The sequence below is a fragment of the Scyliorhinus canicula genome, chromosome 12, assembly GCF_902713615.1.
Source record: "Scyliorhinus canicula chromosome 12, sScyCan1.1, whole genome shotgun sequence".
NCBI classification, from domain to species: domain Eukaryota; kingdom Metazoa; phylum Chordata; class Chondrichthyes; order Carcharhiniformes; family Scyliorhinidae; genus Scyliorhinus; species Scyliorhinus canicula.
Window position 1 is genome coordinate 123,314,088 of NC_052157.1, and position 25,600 is coordinate 123,339,687.

At 47.4% G+C, this 25,600-nt stretch overlaps 1 protein-coding gene across 3 annotated transcripts in view; it reads right to left on the reverse strand.

The window, feature by feature from the left end:
- LOC119974774 (myeloperoxidase-like) overlaps positions 1-14,693 on the reverse strand; it is a 66,151-nt gene extending 51,458 nt beyond the window's left edge. For 2 of the 3 annotated variants that reach the window (XM_038813994.1, XM_038813992.1), the window contains exons 1-4: positions 14,348-14,415; positions 11,557-11,630; positions 7,170-7,263; positions 3,833-4,008 (exon numbers count right to left, since the gene is read on the reverse strand). In XM_038813994.1, the coding sequence (XP_038669922.1) occupies positions 3,833-4,008; positions 7,170-7,263; positions 11,557-11,629 (343 nt within the window). In that variant the 5' untranslated portion in view covers position 11,630; positions 14,348-14,415. Of the gene's footprint in view, positions 1-3,832; positions 4,009-7,169; positions 7,264-11,556; positions 11,631-14,347 lie in introns of all 3 variants that reach the window. The other variant, XM_038813993.1, reaches the window with a different exon arrangement.
- Between the last annotated feature and the right edge of the window lie 10,907 nt (positions 14,694-25,600).

The window sequence follows — 25,600 nt, forward strand, 5'->3', positions numbered from 1 at the left end:
TCAGGAAGGAGGAAGGAGCAGTGCTCCGAAAGCTAGTGTTTGAAATAAACCTGTTGGACTTTAACCTGGTGCTGTAAGACTTCTTACTGTGTTCACCCCAGTTCAACGCCGGCATCTCCACACCTTGAGTGTGTGTGGGTAGAGGATGAGACGATTAAAGGGGTAGTAGGTTAGCTTGCTTGATGTACAGCTATAATTACTGTATATTTCAGCTTTGTTCCTGTTATGAATAAACAGTAATTGTGTTTCAACTCACAAACCTGGTGACCGTAATTATTGGGCAGCCAAGGGCCAAAATTTCAAACGAAAACAGAAATACTGGACGCTCTCAGCAGATCTGACAACATCTGTGGCGAGAGAAGAGTGCAAACTTTGTCAAAACTGGAGAGAACTGGAAATAGGGTTAGATGTATACTGTTTTAGGGAGAGCAAGAATCAGAGAATGACAGAATAATACAGCACAGAAGATGCCCTTTGACCCACCGAGTCTGCACTGATGCATGAAAAACACCTAATCCCATTTTCCAGCACTTAGCCCATAGCCTTGAATGTTAAGACTTGCCAAGTGCTCATCCAGGTACTTTTTAAAAGGATGTGAGGCAACCCGCTTCTACCCCCCCCCCCCCCCCTCCCCGCCCCCCAGGCCATCACTACTCTTTGGGTAGCTTTTCCTCAAATTCCCCTTGAACCTCACCCTCACCCCGTAACTGACCGTTCAACTAAGGGAACAGCTGCTCTCTATCCACCCTGTCCATGCCCCTCATAATCTTGTATACCTTGAGCAAGTCGCCTCTCAATCTTCTCTGCTCCAGCGGAAACAAAGCAAGCCTATCCAACCTCTCTTCATAATTTAAATATTCGATATTCGATCCCAGGCAACATCCTGGTGAATCATCTCTGCACCAGAATTTCACACAGTACTCTAGCTGCAGCCTCACAAAGTTCTATATAACTCCAACATGACTTTCCTGCTTTTGTAATATCTATGCCTCAATTGATAAAGGCAAGTGTTCCATATGTCTTTTTTAAACCGTCCTATTAACCTGCCCTTCTGCCTTAAAAGATCAATGGACAAACATGTCAAGGACCCTTTTTCTCAGAACTTCCCAGTGTCATACCATTCAATGATTATGTCCTTGTTACATTACTCTCCAAAGTGTGTCCCTCACACTTTTCTGCCCATAGACAATCCCATCGAAATCTTCCTGTAACCCAACCTCACTGTTAACTACCCAGCCAATCATTGTGTCATCTGCAAAATTACTAATCCTACCCCACCCCACGTATAGTCACCTATGTCATTTATATAAATGACAAACAATAGGGGACACAGCACAGATCCCTTTGGTAAGCCACTGGCTTCCAGTCACTAAAACAGCCATCTGTCATCACCCTCTGTCTCCTACAGGTAAGCCAATTATGAATCCACCTTATCAAGTTACCCTGTATCCAATGTGCATTTGCCTTCTTAATAAGTCTCCCATGTGGGACCTTGTCAAAGACATGAAATCCATGTAAACTACATCAACTACACTACCCTCATCTACACACTTGGTTACATGCTCATAAAATCTAATCAAATACGTTAGACATGACGTTCCTCTGACAAAGCCATGCTGACTACTCCTGATCAAACCTTGCCTCTCCAAGTGGAGATAGTTTCCCTCCTTCAGAATTTTCTCCAATAGTATCCTTCAGAATCTTCTCCAATAGTATCCCTACCCACTGAAGTGTGACTCACTGGTCTGTAGTTCCCTGGTTTGTCTCTACACCATTTCTTAAATAGTGGGACCACATTAGCTGTTCTCCAGTCCTTTGGTTCCTCCCCCGTGGCACGTGAGGAAGTAAAAATTTGGGTCAGAGCCTGAGCAATCTCCTCCCTCGCTTCCCACAGCATCCTGGGACACAATTCATCTGGACCTGGATATTAATCCACTTTTAAGCCTCTCAAAACCTCCAATGCCTTGTCCCCCACCCCCCATCACAAGTTGCTGAAAAATTTCCTAGAGTTCCAAATCTACCTCCTTCTTCTCTCGAGTGAAGACAGATTTGAAATATTCATTCAACACCTCACCGATGTCCTCTTGCTCCACCCACAGATTTCCCTCTTTGGTCCCTAATGGACCCTACTCTTTTCCTGATTATCCACTTCCCATTGATATACTTATAGAATATCCTGGGATTTTCCCTGCTTTTACCAGCCAGAGCTTTCTCATATCCCCTCTTTGCTCTCCTAATTCCTTTCTCAAAACTCGATCCTGCACTTTCTGTACTCCACTAATGCATCCCCTGATTTGCTCCCCTTGTACTTGCTGAAAACCTCTTTTCCTTCTCGTCTTATCCTGAATATCTCTGGTCATCCATGGTCTCCCACCCCCCCCACTGCTCTTCTGTAGATTTCCCCACACGTATCTCTTTCGAGTCTACGTTCGCCAGATGCTGTCTTATTTTACTAAAATCTACTCTCCCCAAATCCACACCCTTTTTTATGCAACTTGAAGCAGTGGGGCTGGATTTGTTTGCAAGAATTATTGGTTAATTCACTTTCGTTGTGACTCCGAGGCATGTAGGGCTGGAATTGACCGAGCACTTGCCCAGGGTGTCATAGCAGTGTGCTATGGGACCCTTCGGAATCCCAGTACAATGACTCTTTGGGAATTGCCTCGGAAGTTTGAACTTCTGATGAGCAAGTCCACTGCTCCCAGGAACCACTAAAAAGTCTGCAATGCTGAGTTAGAGTTGCCGATTTTGGGTAGTTCCAATTTACTTACCTGAATAGTTACCCAGGAAATGTTAGGCATTAAACTCCAAGTCTAACAGAATCCCATACCATTCTGCTCTTTTGACAAAACCTCTTTGCAAACTGTATTAGGGAAAATGGAGCCTCAGAGGTACACTTGGGGTAGCAAGGAAAAACCTGCCTATTAAACTGACATTCTCCAAGAACCTAATCAAATTAGCAGAGTACAATCCAGAATGCCTCAGGTAACATATGGAACATAGAACATATAGTGCAGAAGGAAGCCATTCGGCCTATCGAGTCTGCACTGACCCACTTAAGCCCTTACTTCCACCCTATCCCCGTAACCCATCAACCCCTCCCAACCTTTTTGGTCACTAAGGGCAATTTATCATGGCCAATCAACCTAACCTGCACATCTTTGGACTGTGGGAGGAAACCAGTGCACCCAGAGGAAACCCACGCAGCCACGGGGAGAACATGCAGACTCTGCACAGACAGTGACACACCGGGGAATCGAACCTGGGACCCTGGCGCTTTGAAGCCACAGTGCTATCCACTTGTGCTACCGTGCTGCCACTTCAGCGACAGGAACTAATAGGATAGCAAGCAGCCTGGCTCCGGCCTGTCTGGGAGAGTCATTGTACAGCCAGTTACATGCAAATATCAGGGACATGGAGCAGATACCACCCCATCACGGACCGATTGTTTAGACGTGGTCTTTTGTATTATAAAGGTGGACACGATGTATCTCCAAAAGGATTAGGAGAAATGTATGTAAAACAGAGCATCCGCATCATCTAATCGAGAATGATTGTAATCCCATCACACTGCCGGTACTGATAATCGGTTGCATTGTACTATTTGAATCACTCATATCACGTTGAATAATTTTGAACCTCTCTGTAACGAGCCGAAACAGTGTAAAGAATTGTGTGGGGGCTTTGTTCAAGCACAGCGACTTGGACCAAGCTGCAGTTACAGCAACCCAGTTTAGTTCTCCCGCATGCATGTGGTATTAAAAGACGTTTTGTTAAAGTTTTATACGGTCTGAAGAACTCGACTCACTTAACTCCGCTAACACAAACTAACCTGTTGCATTGAGCACAGATCTGTGGACTTCATTGACACTGCGTTGGATAAGGGTCAGTACAGTTTCCAAGTACTCTGCTGATCTCACTGCAGTTCTGGTCTCTGCCACAGGCTGTTTGAAGTAGGCTAGGAGGTCAGCTGAGGTAAAATTCCTTTTAGTGAGCTTCCTATTTTGGCTGAAATAAAGAGGACAACAAATACCAATAGTCAAAAAACTGTTATCGGCCAAAACAATAGATAGCAGATAATTTAAAAAAATCAAACAGCAAAACATCATTTGGCAGACTAACATTCCAAAGTGCTCGAAATAGATATAAAGAATGAAATAAAAATGGATGAATTTATTAGTTAACAGACAATAAATAACAGATCTTGAGTATTTCTAAAAAAGAAAGGCCTTTTCTTTTTAAATCAAAGCTTTTCGGCTTGCACTCACCAGGACATTCACAAGAATACAATGCAAGGGACATCAATCAATTTATATGGTATGAGAAGAAAGAGAACTGATTGGTTGGCAAGCAGTCTCTGATTGGTCGAGGCATTGCCATGGAGAATGCATCAGTTGCTGGTGCCTGAAAGTTAACTGCCAAGCATTGGCTGAAATTGAAACCAGGCAACTTGTGATTGGTCAAAAATTTCCCTAAGTAATGAACCAGTGAATGGCAGTCCCTTATTTTGTTTCGGTGAAATGGGTAAAATATGTGTACATTATTTCTGCCTGCAAAGAACAGAGCTCTATGTAGATTCCAGTACACGCAAACACACCACACACAAATAAGCTCAAATTGGTTGTCAGCCTAATCTTTCACACACTGAGGATTGTTTAGCAAATGTATCATATCATATCTAATGCTGCACATTGTGAGTTGAGTTTTGCAAGAATCGGATAGTTGGGTACATTCTGTATCATTCCTATTACGGAGAGCGGAAGGGAATTGCTGTTTGATACGATTCAACAGATAATTACCAAGGAGAAAGGTCATTTGGCCGATCTTAGTTCATCCATTATGAATGACCTTTAAGTTCCCCCTTTGCTTTGCAGCATCTATTTGGTTACTAAGTGATCCCAGGACTTTCACCACTACCTTGCAGCCGAATGCACTGAATGTGCGTCACATTCAGCCCTAAATTTACCTTTTAAGAGTTTGAATCTGTATACCACTGACTTACTCTCGCTATTTAATTTAATGGAAGATTCTGAATATAACTTTTCAGTTCTGCTAATAATTGTATACATCTCTACAAGATCACCCTTCAGATTTTCCTATCAAGATTGAAGGGTCCAAGTATCTCCAGTCTTTCCTTATAACACAGAATCCTAGCACCGAGGGTGAATCCCATGGCTGCTCACAGCACGGTTTACAAATCTTGAATCTCGCTCCTGTGTATCAGTCAGCAACTGTGGACACAATACTCACGGTTAGCAAAGCAGCTGATCGTGACTTCGATTTGATTTCTATTTTAGCGAGATAATTTAACATTCTATTGGCTTTGTTGATTGTTCCTCTGCAATAGGTCGACTTCTATTTTGCCAAGTGCGTTTTCACTTTAACTTCAATCATAGTCAAATTGTCATTTTCATGGCAAAATTTGCCTTTCTATACTTTTGTCTGTGTTAGATTTAATCATAGAATCCCGACAGTGCAGAAGAAGGCCATTCAGCCCATTGAGTCTACATCGACCCTCTGAAAGAGCACCCTACCTAGGCCCACTCCCCCGTCCTATCCCTGCAGCTCCATAACCCCAGTTAACCTTTGGGCACTAAGGGCAATTTAGCATGGCCAATCCACCTAACCTGCACATCTTCGACTGTGGGAGGAAACCCAGGCAGACAGAGGGAGATTGTGCAAACTCCACACACATTCCAACCAAAGGTTGGAATTGAACCCACGTGACTGGCGCTGTGAGGCAGCAATGCTAACCAGAGTGACACCGTGCCACAATCTTCTGTCTATTTGCTTATTTTGTTCAACTCATTCTGTAATTCCTAAGTTTCCTTCTCTCGCTCTGTTGTCTGATCTGGTTTAGTGCCACGTGCACATTTGACCAATCTATAGAGACTTTTTTTGAGTGCAATTAATCGATATAAATTAAATTTTAAAAATAAGTTCCCAACACCAATCCTTGAGTGTCCTGTTGAGTATATCCCTTCAGCACTTAACAGATTGAATGGAGCATCTGAAGGATATCAGTTCACAGAACAGGAAGAAAAATGGTTTACAAATAGCATCACAGAAATCAAGCAACACAATGTTCCAGATAACAATAGATATCAAATCACGGACGGCAGATAATTAATAGGAAATAATACATCAAATTACAGAGAGCAAAAAACAGATCAAGCAAATCAGAAGATAACTGATGGCAGATAACACAATAGACAGCGGGAAAGATGCCAGAAGTTAACATAATAGATAATAAATCATAACTATCAGATGACATATTACATAACAGATACAAATTAACAGATAACATCAGCAACCAAATAAGATTACAGATCACCAACATTAGATTAGATAGCAGACAGTTTAGCTCATTCTTATGAACCAGGTGATCATAGATACCAATCGTCTGGTCTGATATAGACAGCACTGAGGGATTGCTGCATTGTTGCGAGATCTATCTCCGACTTCAAGAATGTTCCAGACCTTAAACTATGATTCCTAAATGCTCCCGGACACTTCCCAATTATAATTGGGGCAGCACAGTGATTAGCACTGCTGTCTCACAGCACCAGGGACCCGGGTTCAATTCCGGCCTTAGGTGACTGTGTGGACTTTGCACTTTCTCCCGATGTCTGCATGGGTTTCCTCTGGGTGCTCCTGCTTTTCTCCTACAGTCCAAAGATATGCAGGTTAGGTGGATTGGCCATGCAAAGTTGCCCCTCAGGTGTCCAAACGTTAGGTGTGGTTGCAGGGGAGTGTGCCTCGGTAGGGTGCTCTTTCAGAGGTTCGGTGCAGGCTAGATGGACCAATTGGCCTCCTTATGCACAGTAGAGATTCTATGATTCTAAACTGTCCAGTTCTTCCTAAATCTTGCATTGCCCCATTCCTTTCCAGTTCCCTCTCAAACCCAAGCTCTGTTGATCGCAGCCATGGATAACGAGTTCAGACTCAAAACTCAACACCAATATCAAACAGCAGAATAGATCTCAAAACACAGATGCACTGTATATATCCAAAGAATATGCCAGAAAGCTCTTAACCCTCAATTCTGAGCCTCCTCTTAATCTGTGAGCAGCATCATTGGATTTAATTAGTGTATTTGAATATTAAAATTAGCTTGCTTATTGTATCTGGGTCCAATCTGATGCCGGTGTTGCTGTCGTATTACTCACCCATTCCTGGTCTTTTTATATGCTCTGTCCACCATTTTGATAGCTGCCCCTACCGACCTGTATACAAACTGAGTGCCCAGTGCTTCTCCTGAATCTGTACACACAGAAGGAATAACAGCAACCTCAGCTACACAGTCAATTGAGAAATGCAATTATCTAAAAACGTTGAAAGCAGATGAATAGGAAATGGAACCCGGGGGAAACCAGAGCAGTTTGGTGAAGTTAGAGCTGGAATAGGACAGAGAAGGATACAATGCCTCAGTGGAAACAGGATTTGTTTTTAGCGTGCCATCAGTTAACACAAGTCGAGTAGTGAACTAAACTGTGGCTTTGATAAGCTTAACATGAAGCCTCCTGGCCACTGATCCCGAACTGGGAACAGGGTCGGAGGTCAGCCACCTTCATACCCAGCCCGAGGGGAGGAGCCACAGGCGGAGCCATCAGGCAGTGATTTACCACAATACATGTAGTACAGTAAGTTACCACAATACATATAATACACTAACAGTGGTTAACCACATTCACCCCCTGTTAAAAAAAAGAGTCCAGCGGGGGTGAAGTGAACTTAAAGGTCGAGTTTGTCGGGGGCTTTGACCTTCCATCGTGATCGCCTCAGTCCCGGCTGTGGTGTGTGTACTGGTGTCGAGACCTGCGCTTCTGGGAGCGTGTTGTCTTCTTCTTCGCCCAGTAGTTGAGTCGGTGGTGGGGGGGGGGGGGGGGGGGGGGGTGTTGGTGATGGTCGCTGGTGGGCCTGCGGGTGCCAAATCCCGGAGGGAAACTGTGTCCTGCTGCCCATCATGATGTGCCACGTAGGTATATTGTGGTTTGGCATGGAGGAGCAGGACCTTCTCCACAAGGGGATCCGATTTATGACCCCTCGCATGCTTCCGGAGGAAGACGGGCTCTGGGACTGTCAGCCAGGAAGGAAGCGAGACCCCCGAGGTGGACTTCCTAGAGAAGGTAAAGATACGTTCGTAAGGAGTCTCATTGGTGTCAGTGCACAGGAGCGACCGGATGGAGTGCAGCGCATCGGGAAGGACCTCCTGCCAGCGGGAGACTGGGAGACTTCTAGACCGTAGGGCCAGAAGGACGGCCTTCCAGACCATCGCGTTCTCCCTCTCCACCAATCTGGTTCCCCAGGGGTTGTAGCTGGTCGCCTTGCTTGAGGCGATGCCCTTGCTAAGCAGGAACTGACGCAACTCATCGCTCATGAAGGAGGAACCCCGATCGCTATAGATGTAGGTGGGAAAATCGAACAAGGTGAAGAGACTGTGCACGGTCTTGATGACGGTGGCAGAGGTCATGTCAGGGCATGGGATGGCAAAGGGGAATTGTGAGCACTCGTCAACAACGTTGAGGAAGTACACGTTACGGTCAGTGGAGGGGAGGGGCCCTTTGTAGTCGATGCTGAGGCGCTCAAAGGGGCGGGAGGCCTTTACCAGGTTTGCTCTGTGGAATAGAAGTGCGGTTTGCACTCCGCGCAGACCTGGTAGTCCCTGGTCATGGTCCTGACCTCCTCGATGGAGTAAGGCAGGTTGCGAGCCTTGATAAAATGAAAAAACCGGGTGACCCCCGGGTGACAGAGGTCATTGTGGAGGGCCCGAAGTCGATCTACTTGTGCGCTGGCACATGTACCGCGGGATAGGGCACCTGGGGGCTCATTGAGCTTCCCGGGTCGATGCAAGATATCGTAGTTGTAGGTGGAGAGTTCGATCCTCCACCTCAGAATCTTGTCGTTCTTTATCTTGCCCCGCTGTGTATTATTAAACATGAAGGCAATGGACCGTTGGTCAGTGAGGAAAGTGAATCACCTGCCAGCGAGATAATGCCACCAATGTCGTACAGCTTCCACAATGGCTTTTGCTTCCTTTTCGACGGAGGACTGTCAAATTTCGGAGGCATGGAGGGTACGGGAGAAGAAAGCCATGGGCCTGCCCGCCTGGTTGAGGGTAGTGGCCAGGGCAAATTCCGACGCATCGCTCTCCACCTGGAACGGAATGGACTCATCCACAGCATGCATCGCGGCTTTGGCAATATCTGTCTTGATGCGGTTGAAGGCCAGGTGGGCTTCAGCCGTCAGGGGAAAGATGTGGATGTAATGAGTGGACAGGCCTTGTCTGCATATTGGGGACCCACTGGACATAATAAGAGAAGAACCTCAGGCATCTCTTCAGGGCCTTGGGGCAGTGGGGGAGGTGAAGTTCCAGGAGGTGGCGCATGCGGTCAGGGTCGGGCCCTCAGACTCCGTTATCTGACAACTGGGAGTGGCAAGTTTCCCCAGGAGTGAAGATCCCCTCCTAGAGTAAGATGTCATTTTTAGAGCAGAGACCGGAAGTGTGGTTATTCCTGGGTTTGAGAACAGAAGGTAGACAATTTCTGAAGCAGCCGCCACTAGTGGACAATTGCAGGTTGTTGCCAATCTGTTTAATTGTAAACAAAGGAAACAAAAATGATGAATAATTCTACTGATGTCCTTTACAATAACTAGATGGAAAAAGCAGAGAGACTGCACTGTTTACATACAAATGCTGGAAAGATTCAGCTGGTCATGCAGCATCTGTGGAAAGAGAAATAGAGTTCAGGTTTTAAGGTAGATGGCCTTTCATTAGAAATGGCAAATTTAGAAATGTGACAGACTTTTAGTGGAAACAGAGGTAGGGAAAGGCCAGTGGAGAGGAAAGAAGAAAAGGTAAGATCCATGACAGGGTGGAAGGCAGAAAAGGTTACATGATAAAAGGACGATAGTGCAAGTGCAAATCAAAAGCAGATGGCAATTGTACAAGGAGAATGATGTGTCCAGAGGAGGTGCAAATGAGAAAAACAGAAATATTGCCAATTGTTGCTGTTTGAAAAAATAGGAGAAGTGATTATGCTTTAAAATTGTTATATTGAAGGGCAGCATGGTGGCACAATGATTAGTATTGCTGCCTACGGCGCTAAGGAGCCGGGTTCGAATCCTGGCCCTGGGTTACTGTCCATGTGGAGTTTGCACATTCTCCCCATGCCTACTTGGGTTTCTCTCCCAAAACCCAAAGATGTGCAGGGTAAGTAGATTGACCATGCTAAATTGCACCTTAATTGGAAAAAATAATTGGGTACTCTAAATTTAAAAAAAACTAATTAAAAAAAAAAAAAAAATTGTTATATTGAACATTGAATCTGGAAAGCTGCCTAATGCTGTTACTTGAGCTTAATTTATTAACAAAGTAAAATGGTATCCAAAATAGGTTTACAAAAGTAATTTGAGTGATTTATTTTGTTCACTTCTTTCCATTTATTGGTAGTTTATGCTCCAAATCTTCTTCTCGCAACCCTTCAAGTTGGGGCGGCACATTGGTTAGCACTCACTGCACCAGGGACCCGGGTTCGATTCCGACCATGGGCGACTGTGTGTGTGCTGTTTGTATATTCTCCCCGTGTCTGCGTGGGTTTCCTCCGGTTTCCTCCCACCGTCCAAAGATGTGCAGGTGAGGTGAACTGACCATGCTAAATTGCCACTTAGTGTCCAAAAGGTTAGGTGGGTTTGCAGGGGAGTGTGCATCAGTAGGGTGCTCTTTCAGAGGGTTGAACATAGAACATAGTGCAGAAGGAGGCCAGTCGGCCCATCGAGTGTGCATCAATCCACTTAAGCCCTCACTTCCACCCTATCCCCGTAACCCACCCTAACTGTTTTTGGACACGAAGGGCAATTTAGCACAGCCTATTCACCTAACCTGCACATCTTTGGACCGTGGGAGGAAACCGGAGCGCCTGGAGGAAACCCACGCATACACGGAGAGAACATGCAGACTCTTCACAGACAAGTTCGTACAACTTGATGGGCCGAATGGCCTCCTTCTGCACTGTAGGGATTCTATGAACCCTCTCAAGTTAACCCTGTCAGCAAAAGATAACACTCCTTCCTCTCTCACATGCTTGTGTTGTTCCCCACAAATACCAATATGTTATCATCTCGATTGCGCCTTGAGCCTATTAAACTCCATTATAATTTTAAAGACCTCTATTAGGTCACACCCCAGCATTCTCTTTTCTAGAGAAAGGAGTCCCAGCTTGCTTAGCTATTCCGGGAGAGTATATCCTCAGTCCGCTGTCGTCCTTGTGAAATATTTTGGCCTCTGCCATTGCTTCTATATCCATCTTATACTATGGATACCAGAACGTTGTACAGCACTCAAAGTGTAGTCGAAAATAAGTTTGATGCAAGTTTATCAATGTTGCATTGAACTCTCAACATCGTTGGTTCCTCTGGTTTTATTGACCCCAGCATCAATTCCAGGATAATATTTTTCAGTCAATCTCACTCTAATTGAACATGCTTCACATGAAGGTACAAATCTCTCCTACCCTTCAGTCACAACAAGACACATTGGGAATTTCAACCTCTTACCTGCATTAACTCTGGCTGTCCACAGCATGAAAAGTCCCGTGAAGAACACACTCAAGAACCACACAGATGCCATTCTGAAAGAAACAAATCATTCTGTAAGGCTGGCTGATGAAGTAGTGATGACAGTGCATCCAGCTGCACCCATCTCACCACACAGGACAGTAAAGAGTTCAATTAACAGCACCAACCTAGCATTGAATTAGGTCAAATTCGGTCTCAGTCACACCATCAACCCAGCACCGAATCACACCATTAAACCTCTCCCCACTCACCGTCACACCAACCCAATCACACCGTCAAACCCCTCCCCACTCTCCCTGTCACACCAACCCAATCACACCGTCAAACCCCTCCCCACTCACCCTGTCACACCAACCCAATCACACCGTCAAACCTCTCCCCACTAACCCTGTCACACCAACCCAATCACACCGTCAAACCTCTCCCCACTAACCCTGTCACACTAACCCAATCACACCGTCAAACCTCTCCCCACTAACCCTGTCACACCAACCCAATCACACCGTCAAACCCCTCCCCACTCACCCTGTCACACCAACCAAATCACACCGTCAAACCTCTCCCCACTAACCCTGTCACACCAACCCAATCACCCTGTCAAACCTCTCCCCACTCACCCTGTCACACCAACCCAATCACAGTCAAACCCCGCCCCACTCACCGTCACACCAACCCAATCACACCATCAAACCTCTCCCCACTCACCGTCACACCAACCCAATCACACCGTCAAACCCCTCCCCACTCACCGTCACACCAACCCAATCACACCGTCAAACCTCTCCCCACTCTCCCTGTCACACCAACCCAATCACACCATCAAACCTCTCCCCACTCACCCTGCTGCACCAACCCAATCACACCGTCAAACCTCTCCCCACTCTCCCTGTCACACCAACCCAATCACACCATCAAACCCCTCCCCACTCACCCTGTCACACCAACCCAATCACACCATCAAGCCTCTCCCCACTCACCCTGTCACACCAACCCAATCACACCGTCAAACCCCTCCCCACTCACCCTGTCACACCAACCCAATCACACCGTCAAACCCCTCCCCACTCTCCCTGTCACACCAACCCAATCACACAAACCCCTCCCCACTCACCCTGTCACACCAACCCAATCACGCAATCAAACCTCTCCCCACTCACCCTGCTGCACCAACCCAATCACACCGTCAAACCCCTCCCCACTCTCCCTGTCACACCAACCCAATCACACAAACCCCTCCCCACTCACCCTGTCACACCAACCCAATCACGCAATCAAACCTCTCCCCACTCACCCTGCTGCACCAACCCAATCACACCGTCAAACCCCGCCCCACTCACCCTGTCACACCAACCCAATCACACCGTCAAACCCCTCCCCACTCACCCTATCACACCAACCCAGCTCCCAATCACACGGTCAAACCTCTTCCCACTCACCCTGTCACACCAACCCAATCACACCATCAAACCTCTCCCCACTCACACCATCAAACCTCTCCCCACTCACCCTGTCACACCAACCCAATCACACCATCAAACCCCTCCCCACTCACCCTGTCACACCAACCCAATCACACCATCAAGCCTCTCCCCACTCACCCTGTCACACCAACCCAATCACACCATCAAACCCCTCCCCTCTAACCCTGTCACACCAACCCAATCACACCGTCAAACCCCTCCCCACTCACCCTGCTGCACCAACCCAATCACACCGTCAAACCCCTCCCCACTCTCCCTGTCACACCAACCCAATCACACCGTCAAACCCCTCCCCACTCACCCTGCCGCACCAACCCAATCACACCATCAAACCCCTCCCCACTCACCCTGTCACACCAACCCAATCACACCATCAAGCCCCTCCCCACTCACCCTGTCACACTAACCCAATCACACCGTCAAACCCCTCCCCACTCACCCTGTCACACCAACCCAATCACACCATGAAACCTCTCCCCACTCACCCTGTCACACCAACCCAATCACACCATCAAGCCCCTCCCCACTCACCCTGTCACACTAACCCAATCACACCGTCAAACCCCTCCCCACTCACCCTGTCACACCAACCCAATCACACAATCAAACCTCTCCCCACTCACCCTGCTGTACCAACCCAGCTCCCAATCACAAATGTAGCACCCAGGCCCAGTATCTGTACAGATAGTGGATGAAACATTTCTCATTTGGAATGGAATATCTATGGTGAGCAATGTTGGTATTATCCTCTCTCAACCATATCCTCAAGTCCAAGTTGAAAGAAAACAAAGGTAATATGTAATTAACAGGTCAGGAAACCTGCAGCTGAAATGCAAATGGCAAATGTGCCAAAGAATGCAGAGACACAGTCTGTGAAGCATTCTTGGTGGGAATATTAAATAGAATCAGGCAAGGAAGAACAGAAGGAAGAACCCACATTGAGCCTGGCCACATTGCACACAGTGAAAGCACATCACTGACGCTCCTCCCTATCACCTGGCAGTCACAGCATTACCTCACACATCTTCAAGATGCAGTCATATAGGATTGCTCGAAAGTAACTGGGATTGAACCGAGCAGCGTGGCTCCTCTCCCTCCCTTCAATGATACCGAAACGGAATCATATTTCTGCGCTACCTGTCTCTAAACAAGAGAAAAATGAATGTTCTTCGCTAGTAACCCTCAAATGGACTTCAATCTAAAATATAGGTGGTATTCCGCTATCCTAAAATCTCAATGTCCGACTCACTGAAGCAAATGATGGTGGGGGCCGACGGATTATCACTCACCTGCTCCCAAGTTTCCAATCTGAATCTGTTGCTGACACATCTTTGTCCTATTTAACAGCACTGCCGCTCACATTGACTGACGCCCCTTTCTGGCTCCTCAAGTTACGAGTATCGAGTCGGCTTGAGGCTGGTCTGTTTACTCAGGTATGAGGTGCGTGCAATACACAAGACTGACAACAATACTGAGGTTGCAAATCAATCAACTGTTTCATTTATAAAATGGTGCAGAAGTAACACCAGTTCCTGTTACCAGCGAGAATTCCACCCCAAGATTTGAAAGGCACCACATGACCAGCAGCCACAGTCCAATCTGGGTTTTGGGAATCAAGAGCAGTGTTTTTCAAACTTTTTTACCCGGGACCCACTTTTGCCAACCGGCGGAACTTCGTGACCCACACTTTGAAAAACCCTGCCTTAGAATTTGATAGTCAACCATAGTTTAGAATGGGCATTATGTATTCAGCCGCTGGTTATTTATCTCTCACCAATTCTATTGACTTCAAATGGGCCGCACATTTGCCATCACCTGTTGCAAACTAATGCACAAAGTGAAATGAAAAATGAAAATCGTTTATTCTCACGAGCAGGCTTCAATGAAGTTACTGTGAAAAGCCCCTAGTCGCCACATTCCGGCGCCTGTCCGGGGAGGCTGGTACGGGAATCGAACCGTGCTGCTGGCCTGCTTGGTCTGCTTTAAAAGCCAACGATTTAGCCCAGTGAGCTAAACCATCCCCAAAATCTTACTCACCTGTCACGTTCTTTTTATTTAGGAGGGGGCTTAGAAAGTAAAATGAGAGTTCAGATTAAGCTCTGAAGCCCTGTGATCAGTTCGAAAGTACTGGTTTCCTGCTGTGTATAAACTACACATTAATATAACAAATGATAAGATTTTTAAGATAAAGATAGATAGTTTTTTGAAGAATAAAGGGATTAAGGGTTGTGGTGTTCAGGCCGGAAAGTGGAGCTGAGTCCACAAAAGATCAGCCATGATCTCGTTGAATGGCGGAGCAGGCTCGAGGAGCCAGATGGCCGACTCCTGCTCCTATTCTTATGTTCTTATGTTTTATGTTCTTATGAAAATAGAATTGAAAACTGCAGACACAGGAAAATCCAGTCCAGCGACTATGGGAGCGATGTAACCAACACGTACCCGGCACGGATCTGGGCGCACCAGTTAAATAATGGAAAGACCAAAATCCAGGTTTGTGCCCATTTGTTAATAACCGGATCATGCCCAAATATGGCAAGCATATCATTAACCCCAATTTTCATTCATTTCCATCTAATTAGTGAGATTGAAGTCAAACGTTGCAGCCTCATTTTTGTGAAAAATGAGCTGATATATCTTTGCATTGGTACCAATATGGAACAGTGACATTTCCTGGTTGATTAATTGTCAGTGTGATATGTGGAATGTTACAAATCTTTGTTACTGTTGACTGCTTTGCCAATAAAATATTACTCAAGTGGCTTCTCGTGGGTACACGTGCTATGTCTCAGACGATGATTATTGCATCACATTTAAATCAAACTCAAAGCTTTGAAGCCTGAATAGTTTGCCTGACCTCTGGGAACATCAGCACCATAGAGACAGCTACCAATCACCAAATAATCAAGAACTGAGCTTTGGCACTGGGGATATCCTCATGACCAATGGGTGAATGAGTGGATCAGGAGTGGGTACCTGTGCATGGTCTCCCTAATGATCCCCGGCAGGGGTCTGGGGTCTAAGGGCTCCTGATGTGGCCAGGGGTGAGTGTGCAGAGCAAGGTTTTCCAGCACAACTGGCTCACTGCGTGGCACTGAGAGAAGATAGGAACGTGAAGGTGGGGGAGGCTTGAGGGATTTGAGGGTCCCGGGGTGGGAGCCCTAACTGATTGTTGGTCTGTTTCCTTCTCCAACTCCTTACAGATACCAATTGGATAGGGGTGTCAGTCCCACAGAGGCTGATCTCCTGGTGCTGGTGGCAGTGCAGGTGGCCAAATGCCTGAGAAGGCAGCAGCGTCAATGCAGGCTGAAGGTGGTATCCCACGTGCAGGGGGCCACCACACACTCTGAAGACCTGGATACCCATCAGGCAGAGACGGAACCCAGAGGGTGTGCCCGCAACCGCCCAAGGTGTACAGGCGTACAAAATGTATTACCTCACATTTGTCCAGATTAAACTCCATCTGCCATTTCTGTGCCCAAGTCTCCAATCTATCGAAATCCTGTTGCACCCTTTGACAATCCTCGGCACTATCACTATCCGCCAATCTTCATGTCATCCGCAAACCTAGCAATCAGACCACCCACATTTTCCTCCAGATCATTTAATATATACTACGAACAACAGAGGTCCCAGCGCTGAGCCCTGCAGAACACCACTAGCTACAGATCTCCATTTAGAAAAACACTCTTCCACTGCTACTCTGTCTTCTATAACCAAGCCTGTTCTGTATTCATCTAGCCAGCCCACCTTGAATCCCATGTGATTTTAGTTTATGTAGCAGTCTGCCTTGTGGGACCTTGTCAAATGCTTTATTAAAGTCCATACAAACTACATCCAAGTCCTTCCCTTGACAATTTTCTTTGTCACCTCTTCAAAAAGTCGATCAAGTTGGTGGGACATGACCGTGCCCGTACAAAACAATGCTGCCTGACACTAACTAGTCCATTTTTCTCCAGATGTCCATATATCCTGTCCCTCAATATCTTTTTCAAAAGTTTCCCCACCATTGATGTCAGGCTCACCGGCCTGTAATTTGCTGGATTATCCCTGCTTCCTTTCTCACACAAGGGAATAACATTGGCTATTCTCCAGTCCTCTGGTCAAAGAGGATGTGAAAATATCTGTTAAGGCCCCAGCTATTTCTCCCCTTGTCTCCCGCAGTAACCTGGAATAGATCCCATCCGACCCCGGGGACTTGTCTACCTTAATGCAATTTAGGATACTCAACACTTCCTCGTTTGGCATATTGGCATTTTCAAGATTGTTCGCACACCTATCCCTGACCTCAACATTCATCATGTCATTCTCCCTGGTGAATACAGATACAAAGTGCCCATTTAAGGATTTCACCCACTTCTTGTGGTTCCACACATAACTTTCCTCCATTGTCCTTGAGTGGGCCTATTCCTTCTCATGCTACCCTCTTGCCCCTAATATATGCATAAAAGGTCTTGGGATTCCCAGTCACCATTTTTGCTAAAGACCTTTCATGGCCCCTTTTAGCCCTCCTTTCTCCACGTGCTCCTTCCTACTTTTGCCGTACTCAAGGGCTTTGTCAATTATTATTGTAAGAAGTCTTACAACACCAGGTTAAAGTCCAACAGGTTTGTTTCAAACACGAGCTTTCGGAGCACGGCTCCTTCTTCAGGTGAAGAACCCTCTGGGTTCCGTCTCTGCCTGATGGGTATCCAGGTCTTCAGAGTGTGTGGTGGCCCCCTGCACGTGGGATACCACCTTCAGCCTGCATTCACCTGAAGAAGGAGCCGTGCTCCGAAAGTTCGTGTTTGAAACAAACCTGTTGGACTTTAACCTGGTGTTGTAAGACTTCTTACTGTGCTCACCCCAGTCCAACGCCGGCATCTCCACATCAATTATTATTGCCTAGCCTTATTGTATGCTTCCTTTTCCCTTTTGACTACAATTTTCCTTATCGTCCATGCTTCCCAAATCCTGCCATTTCTATCCTTCATTTTTGGGGGACATGCCTCTCCTGCACTTCAATCAACTGGCCTTTAAAAGCCTCTCATGTCAGATGTAGATTTACCCTTAAATAGCCGCTCCCAATCCACATTCCCCAGTTCCTGTCTAATTTAGATGTAGTTGGCCCTCGCCCAATTAAATACCCTTACCCGTGGGTCACTCTCTTGTCCTTATCCATGACTGTTCAAAATCTTATGGATTTATGGTCGCGAAGCCCAAAATGCTCACCCACTGAAACATCAATCACCTGGACTGGCTCATTCCCCAATACCAAGTCTAGTATTGCTCCTTCCTGGTTGGATTGTCAACATACTGTATCAAAAAGCCTTCCTGGACACATCTAACAAATTGCTCTCCTTCCGAGACCCTGGCTGTAAGTGATTCCCAGTCAATATGGGGGGAGTTAAAGTCACCCATCACAACTACCCTGCTTTTTTCACACCTTTTCAGTAGCTAACTGCACAATTGCTCCTCAGTCTCCTGTGGGCTGTTGTTGAGAAGGAGGACACACATTCCTGCTGGCCATGAAGGTCACCACTGCCTGCTATGAAGATTAACGTATGAGAGGCTGTGTATACATCAGGTTTAACATGTTTTAATAGTGAACATTGGACATTTCCATCTCCCGTAGCTACACAGTGACCCCATCACCGGCTCAGTGCTCCTCAAACTTATTGATCTTACGTGATCTCGTGCTACATCTAGGTGTGACCCCCAGAGTGCACATCTGAGGTGGAGGCACGTTGCTGTTTTTTTCGCGCCCTGAAGAGTATGTCCTCTGGAGGGCCCCGGACAATTTGCAGGTGTGACTGGCTTTGCTGTGCCACCCTGTTCTCATCGCTGCCCTTGAAATGTGCCCGTGTCAGGAGTGGGAGAGGGGAGGAATCCGGAAGAACTAGAGACCGCCGTTGTCTCTTTGGTGGCAGGCTCCGCATTGGCCTCCAATGCTTCCTCCACCCTGATGGAGCCCAATGGAGGGGCAGGTGGAGTGAGCACCAGAGGCCTCTGTTTCATCTGGCTCTGTCAGTCCTGGCGCCTCCCCATTGTTGGAATCATAATGTTGACACCCTCTGCGATGCTCCTCAGTGACTGGGATATGGTCTGCAGTGTCTCAGCAATGTCCACCTTGTAGCTATGCTGGCCACGCAAAATGGACACTGAGCCAAACTAAAATGGAAGACAGAAGGAAAAGCCTGTTTAGTGAGAACAGACAGCCTGCTCTCAACTAATTAGCATTTTGCAAGCAGCAAAACAGTTTCTGGCCAGGTGCAAGATCTCCAAGCCAAAGGTGTTAATGGCAAAGCGCTTAGCATTCTGATGAGGCAGCCCAGATCCAGGCACAAACAATGGCAACATTTCCATCTCAATGTAACACTTAATTGGTTGTGCAGACAGGATGGCACCTGAGTAACGAATATCGAAACCACCCCCCAACATCGAGGGAAGGATTGGAGGATTTCGAAGGTAACCGTTTGGAAACGCTCCAATCGGTACCGAAAGGTAGAGCCCGCCTAGAAGGGGGCAAGGACATTAGAGAGGGGTATAAAGGCAAATTCCCCACAGAGCCCGGTCTGTTAAAACCCGTGCTCCGGCTCTGATAGACATCTTGCATCCTGACTCCAGCCGTTGAGCACCAGCCGCCGAAACCGTAAGTTCAACGCTCGCTACGCGATCCAAGCCCACTAGACCCCCAGTACCAGAACGCTTGCTGAAGGCTGCAGTACAAGACCAGGACGAAGGCCTCGTTCTCTGACCTTGCCTGTTCCTGTTAGATAAGTATTCTGTTCACTTAAGTTTAGTTATAGCTTAGTCTCTTAGTGTGCATGAGTATTTATTATAACTGTATAATAAATATTGATCGTTTGAACCTTACTAATCGGTGTATCGTCTTTATTACTTTGAACTTGACCTTGGAATACTTGTGACGTTGTCTATACGGCAACTGGCGACTCCAGAGCTGAATAAATACATAGAACAGAGCCTAGTAGTGTTAAGCACACGTCGAATACGGAGGCGTGTTAATACACTCCAATAAACGCGTTTTACGCCCATAGTAAAACGTGCAACAACCTCCATCTGGGACATGCCCCTCAGTGACTGGGACATGATGAAGCCCTCAGCCATGGTCAGCAGAGACCCGAGCAGTGTTGGCCTCGGTGCCAGGCGTTGTCAGCATCATCTCCTGTGCCTGTAGCCTTTGGGATTCCTCCAATCGGCTTTGCATTCACCAGAGTGCCACTGACATCCCCTCCTGAATCTCTCACTTGTGTCCTAGCATCACCCTATGCAGACGATGGATATTGGAATACAACTAGCAATGCTGGCTTCCTGCTAGTGGCTGCAGACCTGGGTGATGCTCATACAGCTACATTGTTGGAGCTGCTCGAGGAAGAGGACACTACAGCAGTGGAGCGTGCCCCAGACGAACAAGAGGCAACCACTGAGGATGGAGAGTCAGCTGCCCAACAGGCCGAAGAATAGGAGGAGGAGGTGCAAAAGAGGTGCCGAATGAGGCCTCACATGTACTAATTCATGTCTGGATACTGCCAGAGTCCCATGGGGTGGGGGGCACCCACCAATGTCACAACACCAGCCAACACGGCCAATGTCACGAACGGCAGCCCATGATCGCGCCTTTGCATTTCCTACCTCCTCTCTATTAGCTATGGCACCTGTTTCCCAATATCTAAGATCACAAGTGAACCTCATTGTTGGGTATTGGAGGCAGAGAATCACTGAGGCCCCAGAGAATACCGGGTCAGACCCGCTAATGAAATGCAACCGATGTTTACTGTATGTGCGGAGTGGAAAGCATTGACGTTGCTGATGAGGCGGCAGAGGACTGCGATTTGGCTTGCCACGATTTTGGCGTGAAAACCGATTCTCTGCCCAGTCGCGTTTCACGATTCCGGCATCAGCCGACAGAGAATCCCGCCCAGGATATCCCGACTCGCATCAACGGTGTCCAGAAGCATGTCCAGGTCAGCATCCACAAAGCGAGGAGTACGTCTGGGCGTTGCCATGTGTGTTCGCTGTGAGTGAGTGTTCAGGGAGCATTTAAAAACCACTTCCCCTTGTTAGTGACGAGATGCTGAGGCACGAGTCTGACGAATCAGATGATGAGACAGCCAGTAATGACAAGGAGCTTGTAGGGGCTCATTTCAGTGCTAAGTGCCGTTAAATATGGGACACGATCGCACCAACGTGGCCGGCCGGACGCACCCCTCCACTCGTGCCAAAAGTGACGTGGGAAGTTTTCCATTAAATAGCGCCCTATGTCTTAAAGATGTTTGCTCATTTGTAACTCATCAGATTGTTGCTCCCTTAATAATCCTGCAGATTATCACATAGTCATTTAAACAGTTATGCAGCTTCGAGAGCTGTGAAATTTTATTTCCTTGCCCCTTTGACAAGAGTTCTATCTCCCATGCTGTGTACCCATTGAACAACAATCCTCAGTGAGAGAACAAAATATAGAAAACCAAAGAATAAACCAGAGAACAATATATCAGTAAAAGGTGGGCATGTCCCTCAGCTATTTCCATTTTATACCTAGTTTCCAGAGACCACGAGCACTGGGATTTACTGGCAAGAGCAAATGCAGCTGTCAGGGAGTCACCTGTTGTTCTGAGGAGAATAGTAGCTTCAAAATGAGATCAATCGTCGTCACTGACTCACGGGAACCCCTGGCTTGCGACTTAACAAAATCTCGAAACACCTCACTCCCTGACCCTTGCAGCACCACCTGCCCCACATGTGACAGAGTCTGAAGATCACACGTTGGACTGATCAGCCACCTCAGAACCCATCCAATCAGAGTGGGAGCAAGTCATCCTTGATCCTGAGGGACTGTCTAAGAAGGAGATGAAGACAGGAGGGCATTGGGTTCGGGCTGTTAAGGTCAGATTTCAAACAAAATATCAGGAGCTATTTCCTTAACCGAGAGCGATCAACAATTGGAGCAGGTTCACCGAAAGGATGAGTGAGGCCAGGACAAAGGGCTCCTTCAAGAAATGGTCAAATTATAATTGCTATTCCCATTAAATGGTATGAAAGACCTGTTTCTGAAGCTCCCTTATGATAGAAAGTGTATGTAGCGTGACAGGAACACAACCTTATCTGATGTACAGTAAATTGTACTCTGATATCTTCAATTACACAACACATCCATCAAAGCATCACTGAAACTTGGATTGATTGGTTAGTACAGACACTGATCCTTGTCCTTTTCATGTGCAATTATCTCCACGTTCCTCCCACATCTAACAGCCCTTTCTTATTTCAGCAAACTCTGATTTCTTTTGAGTTTGCTGCTTGAGGGTGAATGATTTTTTACGTTCTTATAATTCATAAATGTCTCATGGGTGGCATGGTAGCACAGTGGTTAGCACTGTTGCTTCACCGAATCAGGGACCTGGGTTCGATTCCCGGCTTGGGATACTGTCTGTGCGGAGTCTGCACGCTCTCCCAGTGTCTGCGTGGGTTTCCTCCTGGTGCCTCTGATTTCCTCCCACAAGTCCTGAAAGACATGTTTATTAGGTGAATTGGTCATTCTGAATTCTCCCTCAGTGGGTGGGATTCTCCGACCCCCCCCCCCCCCCCCCCCCCCCCCCCCGGTAGGGTCGGGGAATTGCCCGGGGCCGGCGTAAATCCCGCCCCTGCCATGGCCGGAATTCTTCGCCACCCGGGAATCGGCGAGAGCTGGAATCACGCCCCGCTGGTCGGCATGCCCCCCCACAGCGATTCTCCGGCCCGTGATGGGCCAAAGTCCCGCCGCTGTCAGGCCTCTCCCTCCGGCCTGGGGGGGGGGGGGGGGGGGGGGGGCATGGGCCGATCGGGCCCCGGTGGGTGCCCCCACGGTGGCCAGGCCCGTGATCGGGGCCCACCGAACGGCAGGCGGGCCAGTGCCGTGGGGGCACTCATTCTTCCGCCGCCGCCACGGCCTCCACCATGGCGAAGGCGGAAGAGAACCCCTCCACCGCACATGCGCTGGTGGCGACGGCAGCGGCTGCTGACGCTCCGGCATATGCGCGGACTCACGCCAACCGGCGAAGGCCTTTCGGCCAGCCCCGAAGCCGATCGGCATAGCGCCAAAGGCCGTTAATGTCAGTTTTGGTGCCTGTCGGCAGAGCAGGAGCAACTCCGGCGCAGGCCTAGCCCCTAACGGTGTGGAGAATTCCACACCTTTGGGGAGGCCCGACGCCAGAGTGGTTGGCGCCACTTCGCTACGCCGGGACACCCCGCCCTGCCGGGTAGGGGAGAATTTCGCCCAGTGTACCTGAACACGCACCAGAGTGTGGCGACTAGAGGATTTTCACAGTAACTTCACTTCAGTATTAATGTAAGCCTACTTGTGACAATAATAAATACTATTCTCCAAAGATATCTAGCTGCTTTAGAACTTATCCGATCTGATTTACAGCGCACGCATCATGTTTAAGATATACCACTATCCAAAATCAGATCCAACAGAGGCAACCTCCTTTAACATGCGAATATAATGAAAGCAAAATACTGCAAATGCCTGGAAATCTGAAATAAAAGCAGAAAATGCTGAAAAAACTCAGCATCTGTGGAGAGAAAAACAGAATTAACATATTGAGTCTGTATGATTCTTCTTCAAAGCTGTGCAGTTGCCTGTTTAAACCATGGATTGCAAATTGGAACCCGCGTACTTTTCGCTCCGCAGCTGCCCAAAAATGACAGAAGATGTGTTCAGACTTTAGATAGTTTAATTATTCCTTCACTAAAGGCTTTAACAGAATCAAAACTTACATAAAGCTATCCACGTGTAAAGACCAACCTAGGAATATAAATACAAATCTCGCTAAGAGTCTGGCCTTGAGATTGGTTCATATTCATAGAATTTAGAAGTCTAATTACCTCCTTCACTTAAAGTAGGCAAAGGTTATGTTAATACCCTTGTTAGTCTATTTGTTTGTAAAAATTATGGGCGCGATTCTCCGCCCCCCCACGCCGGGTGGGAGAATAGCGGGAGGGCCTCCCGGCATTTTTCACGCCTTCCCGCTATTCTCTCCCCCCCCCCCACGCCCGACCAACGCCACGAATCGCCGCTCGCCGTTTTTTACGGCGAGCGGCGATTCTCCGAGGCCGATGGGCCGAGCGGCCGGGCCTTCACTCCCGTTTCAACACGGCAGCAAACACACCTGCTCGCTGCCGTTGTGAAACGGGCGCCAGATGCCCATTTGAGGCATCTGGGAGTCCGATTGGCACGTCAGTACCACGGCCCGTGCCAAGGGGGGCATAGGCCCACGATCGGTGCCCACCGATCGCGGGCCGTGCATCCGTAACGGACGCATTCTTTTCATTCCCCCTCCCTGCAAGATGAAGCCGTCACGTCTTGCGGGGCGGCTGAGGGAAAAGACGGCAACTGCGCATGCGCGGGTCGGCGTTGTCCAACCTGCGCATGCGTGCCCGACGTCATCGACCACATCAGCCAGCGTGACGCTTCAAGTGCGGCCTTGACGACCGTCGTCAAGGCCGTGCCGCCGTGACGCACGGGGCCGCGCTCCTAGCCCCGTCCAGGGGGGAGAATTGGCCCCGGAAGTGGGTGTGAAGGCTGCCGTGGGTCACGGCCTATCCCACGGCAGCCTTTACGATTCTCCGCATTTGCGGACAATCTCGCCCTATATCTCTAAATATAAGAAATGGATTTCAATGAAATTCAGTGCGCAGATAGGATGAGACCCAGGGAAGAAATTATTCCTTTTTTCGTAAACATGTGCACCTGGATCCAGATCCTGTCATTTTTCCAATGATCCATTAATGTTAGGAGATTATCGAAAATTAACTTTTTTCTTTAAAGAATGTTGTGGGTTGTTATATTTAGACTGTTGCTGGTTGCTTTAGAATGCTATGGATTGTCTCAGCTGCTGTGGTGGTATTTGTTACAGCTCTCAAAATGTGAACAGAGTTTTCAGAGCAGGTTTTTGGATGTGGATTGGACTGAAGGCTCCTCAGAGAGATGGAGAATCTTCATATGTTTTATTTTCTGCTTTGTAGTTCGAAAGCATCATATAGGCAGGGAAAAGGCTCAAAGAAGAGCCTTGAGTTGAAACAGCGGGAGTTTCCCCTTCATTTGTAATGCTTCTATGAAGTGCCTTGGGACATTTTATTACTTTAAAGGTGCTACACAAATATAAGTTTTTAATTACATAGATCAGGACTGTCGAGCTAGGATCTTCACACCAATTTTGTTGTCCCTGCCTCTTTCCTTCTGTGCCGTACACTTTGAAATGCATCTGCGCATCTTTCCCATTATTAAGTGCTCTGCTTATTAAAAGAGTCAGGAGGAAGTCTAGGTGGGAGTACGGTCAGGCCTGTGGGATGGAGGTCAAGTTGGGAACCCCAGCCAAAGAATGCTGTTTAACTGTTGAACTACAAATGCAATATTACAATCCACAGAACAGTTTTTCTTTCAAAGTCAGTTTTTTTTGCAGTTCAGTTTTATTAAATCTTCTTGGAAACTGCTTTCTCCTGAGTTGGTAAGTCAGATTTACATCTGAACTCAACTCATTCTCAGCACCACAGAGTGGGCGCGA